This window comes from Tasmannia lanceolata, unplaced genomic scaffold, assembly GCF_043159265.1.
Source record: "Tasmannia lanceolata isolate RefF3 unplaced genomic scaffold, GAP_Taslan_0.1 ptg000012l, whole genome shotgun sequence".
Taxonomy (NCBI): Eukaryota; Viridiplantae; Streptophyta; class Magnoliopsida; order Canellales; family Winteraceae; genus Tasmannia; species Tasmannia lanceolata.
Genome location: NW_027518689.1, coordinates 35946358 through 35961220, shown reverse-complemented (window position 1 = coordinate 35961220; position 14863 = coordinate 35946358). Strand labels below are relative to the sequence as shown.

Sequence of the window (14863 nt, the reverse complement as noted above, 5' to 3'; positions counted from 1 at the left end):
TACTTGCTAGTAGTACTTGGCCATGTTCAGTGATATTCATACAAAAGAATTCAGGTGAAGCATCCTACATGATAGGAGTTTAGGTTCACCTAGTTGGAACTCGAGGATTGCTGAGATTGCAGAAAGCCTATATTGATATAGTCCTTTAAGTATTGAACATGGATAAATTACTCCATTTGTAGTGTTCCTACAGTTAAGGGTGATATATTCAGTCAGTTCCAAAGTCCCAGGATCGATTCATTATAGGAGCAGATAAAGAGGTTCCTTAATAGTTCCGCAATTGGGGGTCTATTGAATGTTTAAATCTGCACCTATCTGTGTATAACCTATATGGTGGGCAAATTTAGAAAGTACCAATGTTATTTATGTATGGACCATTGGAAATTTGCCAAAATGTTATACATTGTCTGTAAGGGACTAAATGTTTAATGCTCACATAAAGTAAATGAGAAAACCATAGTGTGATTGGTTAATCTAATTCTGACTGTTGTCGGAACACCTAGAGTTCTGCTCTAGTATATTTTGCAGAAAGTCCTAAATCATGGAAGAATGTCAGATTGACACTCAGTTGTTTCCACCTTGGGTACAGAGTTTATTGTGTACTTCAAGGCCTTGTATTATGCCTTGAAGTGGCTGAATTTTGTCTCAGAGTTTTATCTCGTTGAAAGTCGATAAGTTACTGAGAATGTATTGTGATAATTCCGCTGCGATTTTACAATTCCAAGAACGACAAATCAAGTAATGGGGTCAATATATTGACATATTGTCGTGAGGAAGTTCAGAATCAGTGTGTAATTGAAGATTACATAAGCACCACACTTATGTTGGCGGATCCTTTGACTGAGGGCTTGTCACCAAAGCTCTTCAGAGAGCATGTAGCGCGCATAAGGTTGGTTGACACTTTTGATAGTCTATGACAGTGGGAGTCTACATTAGGTATTGAGATACACTGTTGTGATCATATTTTATTTTATGATTTTGATATATATTATTTTCTACAGCTCCATTTTGTGCATACTGCGTAAATGGATTGTGAGTAAGAGGTAGAATGTTTGTAGACTGTTTTGGACCATATTTACATCTTATGCATGTATGCATTTACATTTATGTTGGTAAGTATTACTAATGATATAATCGTGGGGTAGGCTATTGGGTAGAGTTGGTGACCCAATGGTTACATGGTTTATTGTTAGTAGTTTTTGCTGAACGGAATGTTTTATTTATTACTTAACTAACTTAAAGGTATGATTCTTATGTATGGCACTGTAGACACCCCATTTTGACCGGACCCAAGTTCGCTATGCTTGGGAGAAACCCCATCCGATCATTTCCGCCATGTTTCGCATTTTTCCGTGAGAGGTTGAGAGAGATTATTCATAAGAATCCAAGCGAGGGAGAATTTGGACCCGTTTGGTGGGCCCGCATTGAACATTTGTTTAAAATTCGAATCAACCGAGGGCCCACATTGTGGGGCCCACGTTGTGGGGCCCGCGTTGTGGGGCCCACATTGTGGGGCCTCAGTAGGGCCTCTTGTGAGGCCTCTTATGAAGAACAATAATGATGGATTCTCCACTAAAGAAACATGATGGGCCCTCCACTAAGAACAATAATGATGGATTCTCCACTAAGAAACATGATGGGCCCTCCACTAAGAAGAATGATGATGGATTCTCCACTAAGAAACATGATGGGCCCTCCACTAAGAAGAATGATGATGGATTCTCCACTAAGAAACATGATGGGCCCTCCACTAAGAAGAATGATGATGGATTCTCCACTAAGAAACATGATGGGCCCTCCACTAAGAAGAATGATGATGGATTCTCCACTAAGAGGGACAACATGATGAGCTCTCCACCAACACATCTCTCTCTCTCTCTTTCTCTCCCTATATATATCTTCCTTCCCATCCATAAAAAAGAGGAGAAAAGGAGAGATTTATCTTCCATTATCTTTTTCTCTTCCATTATCTCTTCCAATCACTCCCTCCAATCCCTTTCCCTATATTCTTCTTCCATTATCTCTCCCAATCACCTCCCAATCCTTCCCTCTAAGAGAAAGTGAAAGACGGCGGAACGGATCGGCGGCAACATTTTTTTTTTTGGGGGTTTTCTTTGCTAATTGAAAGGGTAAGACAAAGCGTATATCCGAGGATTACTTACCCTAGAGACAAGGAGAGCTAGCAAGGTTGGTATTCCAAAACCCTCTTTCATATATCTTAAACTAGAAGCATGCTAGGATTGAATTTGTGATTTATTTTTATTTTTTCTTATTGTTATTCAAAATATGTTTTTTTCAATCTCTGAATGTTTTGAACATTAAGAAGTGTAGAAATCTGGAATTTCGAAGAATTTTGACTTCGTTTTGACCGTAATTTGACCTTTTGAACTTTACCCTCAAAGGGGTAAAATTCTAAAGATTGAATTTAAGAAGATGTCAACATAGATCCAAAATCAATGAAAATTTAAACATAACATAATTGTAAGATTTTGAATTAGTACGAATTTCTTTATGAATTCTTGATTTGATTTAAAGGGTTTAAAAATTCATTTAACTCTAGGGGTATTTTTGGAAAAAACCAATTTTCAAAAACTCTATAATGTTTTCAAAAGTGAAATTTGGATGAGATGCAAATTAAATCTAATCTAATCTCCCGTGAATTTTTCAAGATTTTTGGTTGCTGTTGGATATTTGTTTATGATTTTTTACGTAAAATCATGCATGCTGTATTAAATCTGATAAAAATAGTAAATTGCAATGAAAACTTCTGAAAATATTTGTTTGATAATTACTACTGGAATTACATGTTTTCATAAAGTTTAAACGGATTTGAATTTGATTTACTATGTGTTTCTTTGTTAATTCATAATCTGGATGGATATTTGTAAAATCGTAAATTAATAGTAAATCATTTTTAAAATTTATGAAACTTTTACAGTAATCCTTTCTTATTGTAATACACATACTATAGAAATTTCATATTGTTTTGAATTGATTTGCTATACGTTACTGTGTTAATTCACAATCTGGACAGAAACTTTCAACATTGAAAAACTAATAGCAAACCACATTTAAAATCTATGAAATTTTTATTATAATCTTATATAATTAAGGAGAAGTTACTGTAAAAATTTCATCTTGTTCTGAAAAGATTTGTTATATGTTGATGTGTAAATCTACAATCTGAATTGAAACCTTTTAAAATCCTTGAGTAAATTGAATTAAAATCAAATTGTTTTAAAAATTTCCAGATCATAATATTCCATCACATATTCAATCATTAAATTATCAAAATAGAAACCTTAGGAATCACTGATTTCCTTTGTAAAATCCTGATGCTGTGATTAGTTTGTATGTTTTATTTTCTCATCACATTTACTCAAACTTAATCTAACAAAACCTGAAGGCATCATAGATTGCGCGAACTTATTGCACACACTTACATCACTTGCATCTAAACCCCTGCATCTCACATGCACACACGTCCTATTTTAGGAACCCGGAGTGTTATCTAGCATGGTTGACTGGGATTTCATCACCTGGTGCCTCTGTGCTAGAGAAGCATTCCACCCTTAGCCTAGTACCTTTATGGTACGTAAACGGATCTCTTGTTCACGTACTGATACGCCGGACACTGGTACAGTATATCGAACATGGATTCGCGCTAAGGGAACTCTTGGCCTTACCCCTAGATTAACCCACACATGCATGTAGTATACGAACACATGTGCATCACGTGTGTGAGCCTAGTTTAGGATATCCTACCCATTTGTGTCTAGATTAGGCCGTAGTCCATCTTCCAATGGCTACGATCGGTCCTAGGTACACAAACAAAGTCATGAGTCGAGATCCTTTCTCCACTCCGCTAGATTAGGGTTAGGGTCGATGCCTTCAGGTAACACTGATAAAATGTGCAAATTCGTGTTTCCTTTTCTTTTAGAGAGTCTTTGACTCATCTATCCTTTAGTTGGTATTATTGGAGTCTTTGACTCATGTTTCCATTTCTTTTAGAGAGTCTTTGACTCATTCGTTCTTTTGTTGTATTACTAGGAAGTCTTTGACTCATTGGTTCTTCTGTTGGCGTTATTTGGGAGTCTTTGACTCATTCCTCCTCTAAGTTGTAGTATTAGAGAGTCTCTGACTCATTTGTTCCCCTCTTTAGTGTTGTTAGTTCGGAGTTTCTCCTTTAGAGTTGTTGATTACTTCGCTTTTGATTAGAGGCTAACTCAGTCTTATTAGAGCTTTGCTTGCTTGGGATCTTGGATCGTTTTCTCTCTTCTTGGCACGCTATCTTTCTTGTTGTGGTTTGTCTCTTTGAGACGCTAGTTGCTTATTCGGGGTTTCCCCTTTTGCTTTAGGGCTTTGCCCTAGTTTATGGTATTACTTGCGTGTTCCCTTTAAGATTGAAAATATTTTAAGGTCCTGAGCATTGGAAAAGCTTTAAAATCCAAAAAAAATTAGAAATTTAAAACTCAAAAAACATTTGAAAACATCAAAAACCTTAAAAAAAATCTAAAGTGTTGAGTGTTTTCTTTTATAAGCGTAGTTTGAGAGTTCGTTCCGAACTACGTTGGCTTGATCCTCTTCCACGAGGTACGTAGTGCAGCTTGGGATCCACATCCCAAGTCCAGCCAAACTTTTAAAAATAAACATTTTAAACCTTTGAAAATTACAAAAATATTCAAACCATTTTCGAAAAGATCTTCCTTTAGAGTTAGGAGTGTGTCCTAGCTGTTTAGGTTGTGTTCTAGAGTTAGGAGTGTGTCTTGATTTGTATTGATATGGTGTGTCCTGTCGTGTGAGTGTCCCTAGAGTTAGGAGGCCTCGAGTCGATCGGTTAGACATTTAGTCGAACCGATGGCTAGACTAGGCATATAGTCAGCCCGTGGTTTTCATTAGGTTGCACAGCCTAGTTACACATAGGATTGTAGGAACCACCTGCATTAGCCTAAGGCTAATCAACTTGCATTAGTTAGGGCATATAGGGTGTCCTAAAATCCACAATTCACTGGAATTTTAATAATCATACAAGAAGCTTTAATAATTGGTTCGGTCTTTTAGATCGAGTCTAGGATAGAGGGCTAGATGTCTTAGGCATCATAATTTAGAATAGGGCATCGAACTACGTGGGCTCCGATTCTTCCCGAGGCCGGGATACGTAGCGCAGCTAGGATGGATGGCCATTCTGGTCCGAGTCCAGTCCTGCATTAGAGTTAGGACTTGTCTTGTCCCGTCATACATAGCATAGATTTGTGTCTCATGTTTTGATATGTTTTCTTACTTTCTTGTACTGATACTATACCTTTGGTTGTAGCTTGCATGTGCGTGTCCACCAGAAACTTAGACACCCATTAGGCATGTCACTCATAACCTAGCTTTGCTTAGGTGACACATTTTTCATTTCATTTTACGTGTTTATTTCTCCATTCTCAGGAAATGCATGCTTAGGTAGACGATTCCTGAGGATTGTTCCCATTTCACATGATTTTTACTCAAACTTCTTTGGAATTAATGAAAATGGCATAAGAGACCAAGTGCTTGCACTCGGGCGAATTGGGGGTGCTCTCAGACCTTCCCCATTCGTAACCAGGCACGAACCCATATATATTTCTGGTTATCCATTGCACAGAGGATTTGATTTTAGGGTTCCATGGCCTATCCATGGATGGCGACTCTGAGTTATTTTAGGTACATCTCGGTTTCGAGCCCTGGCTCCTGATCGGGATGTATCTCATTCGTTTTGTATCGCCACTCGTGCTATGCTGTGAGGGTGGCATCCGTTTCGAGAGTTCCTTGGCAGAGCTCTCCTTCACATTGTGGAGATCTTAGAGGATTGCTGTGGGGACCTCGCGTCCCTCGCCGCACTCGTCCTCTCAGGATCGGGGTCCACAGGCTGGCGACTCTGCTGGGGAGTTCTTGAAACATTGCCTAACTCTTTAAAAATGCCATTTTTATTAACTTTGGAGAAATTTGAGCTAAAATCATTTTAAATGGGAACTCTATCGTTAGAATCCAGGGGCACCAGGTAGGTGCGTATGCTACGTTCGTCTTCTTGGTCTCAAAAGGACTTCCTTCTATGTTCCTGCCAGGATTCAGCGTCAGTATGGAGGGGAGCAATCCATTGTGCCTCCTCTTCGTCATTTCTATCCACCATGAGGATTTTTGGATCAAGATTGTCATTTCTTTTATTGAGTCAAAACTTGTAAATTTGATTCCATTATAGATGAAAATTCAAAAAAATTTTACTTGACATGTTATAAACAGTCAGTGATTCAGGGTTTTCAGCGATTGCTGTCAGTATAATCAATACAAAGGATGTTTGTTTTTTCTTTTGTCTCTATTGGTACAAACTATCTTATTTGTCAATCATGTAACCTAGTTTGTTAACTTCCAATCAGGATTCTGAAAGATAGCAACCATCGCTCCCAAAAAAGACTTTCAAGCTAAGCCCACCTGGTCGAGACCTACCCCAGTGTCTAGACTCGTTCGCCACTTTGATTCCTCTGTGTCATCTTCAGTTCGTTTACCTTCTTCACCAGAGTCTTCAAATTTATTTGAAGTAAATCAAATGGCAGACACAACTGAACTTTTAATGAGCATGCAAGAGATGATGAAAAACCTCACCAGAGATATGGCGGGAATGAAAGAAGAAATGGCAAACATGAAAACACAGATAAGTGATAAGACTTCCACGTCTAGGCCCGTACTTCAACCTTCTCATGTTCCAGCTCCGGAGTCGCATAGACCCGTTATCCAGTCTTTCGAGGTGGATTTAGATGATGGTCAGTATGCTGCAGAGTATTGTGCTCCAGAGGTTGATAAAGAAAAAGAAAAATTTGAAAAATTTGAGAAGGAAATGTCTGAGAAATTCAGCAAGATGGCTCATGAGATGGAGCAGATGAGAGTCCAGGGACCCAAGAAATTTGACGTCTCTGAATTAATACTGTCTTCAACAGTTTCTTTACCGCCCAACTTCAAAGCTCCTGATTATGACAAATATGACGGAACCGGGTGTCCGCGTAACCACATGAGGTGGTTTATCATTTTGTCCCAGCAGTATGGTCTGAGCCGTGAGCAGATGGCCCAGTTGTTCCCGATTTCTTTGATTGGGATCGCAAAGAAGTGGTTTCTAAGGCTAAAGCCCGAGGAGGTGAGAACCCTGGAAGATATTTCGGAGAAACTAATAGAGCAATTCTCAATGGAAGAGGGTATTGAGGTCACGAAGAGAGACCTAAAACAGCTAAAGCAAGGTCCTCAAGAGACCTTCACTTTCTTTATCAGGCGCTGGAGACGCAAATCTGCTCAGCTAAGCCAGAAAATGACTGAATCAGAGCAGATAAAGCTGGTTCTGAAGAGTTTGTCTCCCATGTATTTTCATTTTCTCGCTCCTCAGCATTACCCGAGCTTTGACCATTTAATCAAGACGGGTACTCAGACAGAAGATGCCATAGCAAAAGGCTTGAGAGCCAAGGTTTCTTCTGAAATCCGAGACGGGAAAAGACCAATGGTCCAGTCCAAAGAAATTCATGCTGTCAGTTATACCAGGCCTGTGGCCAGAGTTGCTGCAGAGGCTGCAAAAGCGCCAAGGAGAGTTGCATATGACAGAAAGTTTGATCCTCTTCCATATCCGATAATAATGATATTCAAAAGGCTCATGAAAGATAGGAAGATCCGGCTCCCGGATATCAAACCTCCACCCAATCCCTTACCCGCATTCTGGAAGATGGATCAATACTGTGAATATCACAGAGGTCCAGGGCATTTGACCGAGAATTGTTTGGCCTTGAAGCATGCTATCCAGAACATGATTGACAAAAATGAGCTGGCAGTGGAGAGACCAAACGTTACTCAAAACCCACTTCCTAATCATCATACCATGCCTCCTCCTGCTACCAATGCAATTTTTACTGATGAACCTCTGCTCGATCCATCAACCCTCATTTGTGCCATTACCACAGAAAAAACCTATGTAATGAAGTTTGACAAGGAAGATTTCGAAGCAGTAGAAAAGAAAGATCATTATGTAATTTCCTTTGATGACGATGAGTTGGCTGAATCGTCTTCATCTCAGTTTGGTACATTTCAGATTGACAGTGCTGGAAATAGAAGGACAGCTCCTTATGTCTTAAGGGCTGAGGACTTTGAAGAAGATGAGTTATTGTTGTTGGATAACCATTGTGACGAGATGCGTCATATGACCCGTGGTGGGCGTGTATTCAAGCCTCAAGAATTGTGTGTTGAAAATCCTGCAGAGGTTGCGCGAAATACTGAAAACCAGAGACAGAATAAGGTCAGTAAGGTCAGCGCCGATGAAGAAGAAGAGAGCTTGTTAAAGCAGTTGAAAAAGACTCAGGCCAATATTTCCGTATGGGGTTTACTCATGGCCTCATCTAAGCACAGAAAATTAGTCCTTCAAGAGCTTAACTCAGCACAAGTCTCTGTAGACACTACTCCGGATGAGCTGGTAAGCTTGGTTGCCATGACAAGAGTGTCTAAGACTTTATCTTTCACTGACGACGATCTGCCTTCTGAGGGCCGAGACCACACCAAATCTCTGAAAATCACAGTACTTTGCAACAAGAAGAGAGTACCAGAGGTGTTAGTTGATAATGGCTCTGCTTTGAATGTATGCCCGTTGAGTACTGCAACAACTCTTGGATTTGGTCCTGCGGATTTCATCCCATCTGAACAGGGTATTCTGGCGTACGATGGCACTCGCCGAGATGTGATCGGAACTCTGGTCACCGAAATACAGATCGGAGGAGAAGACTTTGAGATAGAGTTCCAGGTTTTGGACATCAAAGCCTCATTTTTGTTGTTACTCGGCCGCCCTTGGTTGCACAAGTTTGGGGTTGTTCCATCCTCTCTTCACCAAAAGCTAAAGTTTCTTCGCAAAAACGGAGTGGTAACTGTGAAGGGGGACCCAGACCTGGAAGTAGGGCTGATTACTCAGGACCTGACTATGGAGAAAGCTGAGGATGTTAGTTTGACTGGATTCTCATTAGAGGTGGCTGCCATTACCTTTAAAGAAGCTATGAATGAGGAAATTTGTTTCCTGACCAGTACAAACGCAAATGTCGTCAGGATGATTCGTCGACAAGGATATATGCCAGGTGCAGGGCTAGGTAGACACCATCAGGGTTTGACTGAGTTCCCTGAATTCGAATCCTTCAATAATCTATTTGGGCTGGGGTACAAGCCTTCAAAGAAGGAAGTTAAAGAAATGAAGCTGCTGATGATGAAATGGGCTGAATGTCGCCGCAGGGGGTTAGAATTACCAATGGCACCGATTAATTTGACGATGAATGGCCATTTTCGAAGAGAGGGTGCAGATGTCCCTTTCTGTGGCTTTGCCGAAACTTGGTTAGATGAGAATTCAGGACAGAGGTTGCCAGGATTTGAAATTTTCTTTGATCTGCAGTTAGAAGACAAGCAGACCGATGTGCAGACAGAAGTTGAATCAGAAGCTGATTGGGCAGAACATGTAGAGCCGAGCCTTCTGAGTTCACTGTTTCTCGAAGATTCACAAACTATTGCCGTAATTGATCGGAGGGCCTCGATTCTGAACCCTACTCATTTAATCACCCCGGCAGAGGAACCATTGACCAACTGGACCTTTCAAGTCATACCTCAGGTTACTTTCCTAAACAGTCATGTCCCTCCAAAAGAGTCAGTTGTCCATAAATACACGTCAGTCTTTGGGTCTAATTCAGAGTCTGTTTATTCTAACAATTCTGTTAATGCAGGTACTGTAAATGTCGAGTCTCCTAAGGTCGATGATGATTCCTCTTCTTCCAGCGGAATCAAGTCAGATGCTACTTCTATCGTTGATTCAGAGTTAATTGACATAAATGTCAATATGTTCGTTGAGTCTGTAAATTTTTTTCAAGCGTCTATTGTAAAGCCCGATGTGGGTAATTTTTCATTTGATGTACCTGATTCAGCATTAAATGAAATAAAGCATCCTTTCTCTGAGTACAATCCAGTCTCTACTTTTATTTCTAATGTTTCTGCTTCAGAATCTGATAAACTTAATAATAACAATCAAGACTCCCCCTCTGATGAGGATACCGACGACACTCCTCCTGAAATCAAATACATGATTCAACAGGATGAGAGTCGCCGAGCAAAACCACTCGAAGAGGAAATTGAAACCGTGAATATAGGTGACGAAACCTTGATTCAGGAGATTCGAATTGGCAAAACTTTATCTCCTGAAGAACGCGAGGAATTAATCGCCTTATTTAAAGAGTTCAAGGAAGTTTTTGCTTGGTCATATGATGACATGCCAGGGTTAAGTGAAGAAATTGTTCAACATCGCTTACCCTTAATCCCTGGTGTTAAGCCAAAGAAGCAAAAGCTCCGAAAACTCAAAACTGAATGGGAGATGAAAGTTTATGAAGAAGTTAAGAAACTGTTGGAGGTAAAATTCATTCAAGTAGTTGAATACCCAGAATGGCTTGCAAACATTGTACCGGTGCCCAAAAAGGACGGAAAAGTTCGAATGTGTGTCGATTTTCGAGACCTGAACAAGGCAAGTCCTAAGGATGACTTTCCTCTTCCCAATATTGATCTCCTGGTTGATAATACAGCTGGTCATGCTCTTCTATCCTTTATGGATGGGTTCTCAGGCTACAATCAGATTAAGATGGCTCCCGAGGACATGATGAAGACAGCGTTCATTACTCAATGGGGTACATACTGCTACAGGGTGATGCCGTTTGGATTGAAAAATGCGGGTGCTACGTATCAGAGGGCTGCTACAACTCTTTTACATGATATGATCCATAAAGAGGTCGAGGTATATGTTGATGACATGATTGTGAAAGGCAAGACTCGACCTGAGCACACTGTTGCCCTGAGAAGGTTCTTTGAGCGGATCAGGAAGTATCAGCTTCGCCTAAATCCGAGTAAGTGCGTCTTTGGTGTTACATCAGGAAAGCTCTTAGGGTTTATGGTCAGTGAAAGAGGGATTGAAGTAGACCCGCAAAAGATTAAGGCAATTCAAGAAATGCAGCCGCCGAAGACAGAAAGGCAGATCCGAGGTTTCCTTGGCAAAGTTCAGTATCTGAGACGGTTCATATCACATCTGACGATGACGTGTGAACCCATTTTCAAGCTTCTGAAAAAGAATTCCTCGAAGAAGTGGAATGAAGAATGTCAGGAGGCATTTGAAAAGGTTAAGCAGTGCCTATCCTTGCCCCCTGTTCTATCGCCAGTCACTCCAGGCCAGCCATTATTGTTGTACTTGTCTATCACAGATACAGCGATGGGTTGCATGCTTGCTCAGCAAGATTCAGAGTCTAAACGGGAGAAGCCCATTTACTACATCAGTAAGAAGATGCTGGAATACGAATTAAAGTACACAGTTTTGGAAAAGACGTGTCTAGCATTAGTTTGGGCTACCCAGAGGCTTAGACATTATTTGCTTTCAAGCAAGATCTTTTTGCTTTCGCGGATGGATCCGCTAAAATACTTGTTTGAGAAACCCGCCCTTACAGGACGAACCGCAAGATGGTTGTTGTTATTGTCTGAGTTTGACATCACTTATGTCACTCAGAAATCAATTAAAGGGCGTGTCGTTGCTGAACAGTTGGCTGATGCACCCATTGAAGAGAACGCTTTTCTGAAGGCAGACTTCCCTGACGAAGAGATCATGGATATTAAAGAAGAAGCTTCGAATACTAAGTGGCTTATGTATTTTGATGGAGCTGTAAACAGTCGAGGACAAGGAGTAGGAGCTGTACTTATATCCCCTCGGAAAGAATATATTCCTGTCTCTATCAAGTTGCAGTTTGAGTGCACCAACAATATGGCTGAGTATGAAGCTTGCATCGCCGGGTTAGAGGCAGCCTTAGCTTTGGAGATTCAGGATATTGATGTGTTTGGGGATTCTATTTTGATCATTTGCCAAATTAATGGGCAATGGAAAACTCGAGAAGATAAATTGATCCCTTATAACACTTATTTGGAATCTTTGGTCAGAAAGTTCAAGAACATTACGTTCACTCACTTGTCAAGGACCAGAAATCATTTTGCTGACGCTTTGGCTACTTTGGCCTCGATGTTAGACATTTCTGTATCAATGGAGGTTCAGCCGCTAGTTGTCAGACTTCAGTGGGCTCCTTCGCATGTGAATGCTATAGAGATCTCAGCCAGGTGTCCAGATGGGAAGCCTTGGTATACAGATGTCAGAAATCTTATTGCTGGTAAAGGACATCCCCCAGAAGCTTCAAGCAAAGAGAGGAAGACGCTTCAGAAGTTGGCTGCCAACTTTATTATTTGCGGAGAAGAGCTGTACAGAAGGTCATTTGATGGTATACAGCTTCTTTGTGTTGATGAAGATAAAGCTGCAGAGCTTATTGAGCAGACCCATGAAGGAGTTTGTGGACCTCACATGAATGGAAAAATGTTGTCAAGAAAGATTTTGAGACTCGGATTCTATTGGCCCACAATGGAAACAGATTGCTTCGCATTTGTGAAGAAATGCCATAAGTGTCAAGTCTATGCAAATCTTATTCACGTTCCTCCTTCGGTGTTGCACTCTATGACTTCTCCATGGCCATTTTCAGTATGGGGAATTGATATAATTGGGAAAGTTTATCCAAAGTCTTCGAGCGGTCATGAGTACATTCTGGTCGCAATTGATTATTTTACAAAATGGATTGAAGCCGCTTCGTATGCTTCCATTACTTCGAGCACAGTTGCGAAGTTCATTCGTGCCAATATTATTTGCAGATATGGAGTGCCTCACGAGCTGATTTCAGATAATGGGTCGCATTTCAAGAAAGAGGTGTTACACCTGTGTGAAGAATTCAAGATTAAACATCACAAGTCATCTCCTTACAGACCTCAAACAAATGGGGCTGTAGAGGCGGCAAATAAGAATGTCAAAATCATTATCAGTAAGATGACTGAGACCTATAAAGATTGGTCGAATAAGCTTCCATATGCCTTATGGGCTTATCGGACATCAATCAGATCTTCAACAGGTGTAACTCCGTATTCTTTGGTGTATGGAATGGAGGCAGTCCTCCCTGTTGAGCTTAGAATTTCCTCTTTGAGAGTGATGATGGAAGCTGACTTACCAGAGTCTGATTGGGCTAGAGCCAGGTATGATGAGCTGCAGATGATAGATGAGAAGAGATTGAGAGCCTTGTACCATATTCAAGGATATCAGAGGCGGATTGAGAGAGCTTTCAACAAGAAAGTCCGTGTTCGAGATTTGAAGCCTGGAGATCTTGTTTTGAAGTCTTACAGAGCACCGGTATTTGATCCCCGAGGGAAATTCAGGCCAAACTGGTCTGGTCCTTACATCGTCGATGAAGTCCTGCCTGGAAAAGCCGTAAGACTCCTCAACGAAAATGGAGAAAAATTAAATGAACCTACAAACCTGGATCAGTTAAAGAAGTACTATGCTTAAATACACTAAGAGGCCGTCTTTGATTGATCTGAGCTTTGAGCCAAACAGCCTAAATATTTTAAACCGTTTTGCAAACCCTTTGGGCTTATAAAATAATTTGTTTCTTTGATAAACCCAAACCAGGGGCATTTTTTTTATATATATATAAAAAAAAAAAAAAAAAAGTAGTTTGAACTACGTTAGGACCTGATCCTCCATTTTGGGGTACGTAGGTAGTCTGGCTAGACCAGATTCGGTCCAAATCCTTAGAACCTTAGATATTCAGCCTACCTGAAAGTCCTCCTGATGTATTTAGGCCCAGGTTTGTAAAAAAAAAAAAAGAAAAAAAAAAGAAAAAAGAAAAAAAAGAAAAGAAAAGAATGATGGAGTCTTAAATCCGCTAAGCTGAAAACCTGAAAGGGCAGTTTAGGCAAAAATCAGGGTATTGAGCCTGCTGGATGGAAAATCTGCAAGGGCAGACAGTCCAGGCAAAAATTAAGGCATGCGGTCCGCTAAATCGAAAACCCAAAAGGGCGATTTGGTCACGGCAAGACTTCATGAAGGACAGAGCTATCTGAAAGCCAGTTAATAAGTGCCATCAGAGCTTCTTTGGTTACTCTTTGAGTCAGGAGATTGAAACTAAGTAATCTGAAGGGATAATAACCATGATGGAGATCTTGAAAAGAGGTTGAAACATCTTTAAACATGATATTTAAAATAAATAAAAAAAAAAAAACTCTAAAGAGTGGTGGACTTTAACCATTTTTGAAAAAAAAATAAAAATGTTTATCAATTTAAGAAGCAGATTCATTCTCTTTTAAAGTCTTGTTTAAAACTCGTCAAAGTCTTTGGTCATTGTCTGTCAAACTCAGTTTGTTGTCGAATCAAAGTCAATTTCCAGAGTCCTGTTTAGTCAGTATTCTTCCCAAAGCCGGGGTGATAAAGACTTAGAGACTCAGAGAAGTAGAAAATTTGCAGTTCATGTGGATAATGTAAAGCAGAGCAGTGTTCAGAGATCGACAAGCTTTTAGCTCAGTTCCGGTATCAGCAGATGGCAGAGATGAGAAAATTTTGAGCATAACAAGTTTCTGGTGCCTATGAAAAACCTTGTAAACCCAGGTGTTTATCAGAAAAAATTTGTTGTAATCTCAAATGTTCAGCCTTTGGCCCATTCCTTTTTTTGTTGCTCTCTAATGAATTTTTTCATGGAAGTAATCATACTAGGGGCATCTTTTATGACTTATGTCATAAAAGATGTCAAGTAATCATTGAGATTTGAAATAAATTTTTGTATAAAATAGAGACTAGAGAAGTTCGAACACTCTTTATATTGAGCTTCTTAGTCAGGGTATTTTCCTTTGGAGTTGAATTTCTTTGAAAAATCTTTATCCCAGTGGAGTCTAGAATTCACTCCAGAGATTTTTAAATTTCAGTAAAATGCTTTGCGTTTAAAAAAAAAAA

The 14863-nt window shown here is 40.0% G+C and overlaps 1 protein-coding gene across 1 annotated transcript; it reads left to right on the top strand.

Annotated features, from left to right (window-relative positions):
- Window positions 1-2093: 2093 nt before the first annotated feature.
- LOC143888761 (uncharacterized) lies at window positions 2094-9755 on the top strand. The gene is made up of 3 exons (XM_077393173.1): window positions 2094-2187; window positions 6399-9634; window positions 9747-9755. Exons 2-3 carry the CDS (start codon window positions 6569-6571, stop codon window positions 9753-9755), a joined length of 3075 nt encoding a protein of 1024 aa, XP_077249288.1. The 5' UTR covers window positions 2094-2187; window positions 6399-6568.
- The last annotated feature ends 5108 nt before the right edge of the window (window positions 9756-14863 follow it).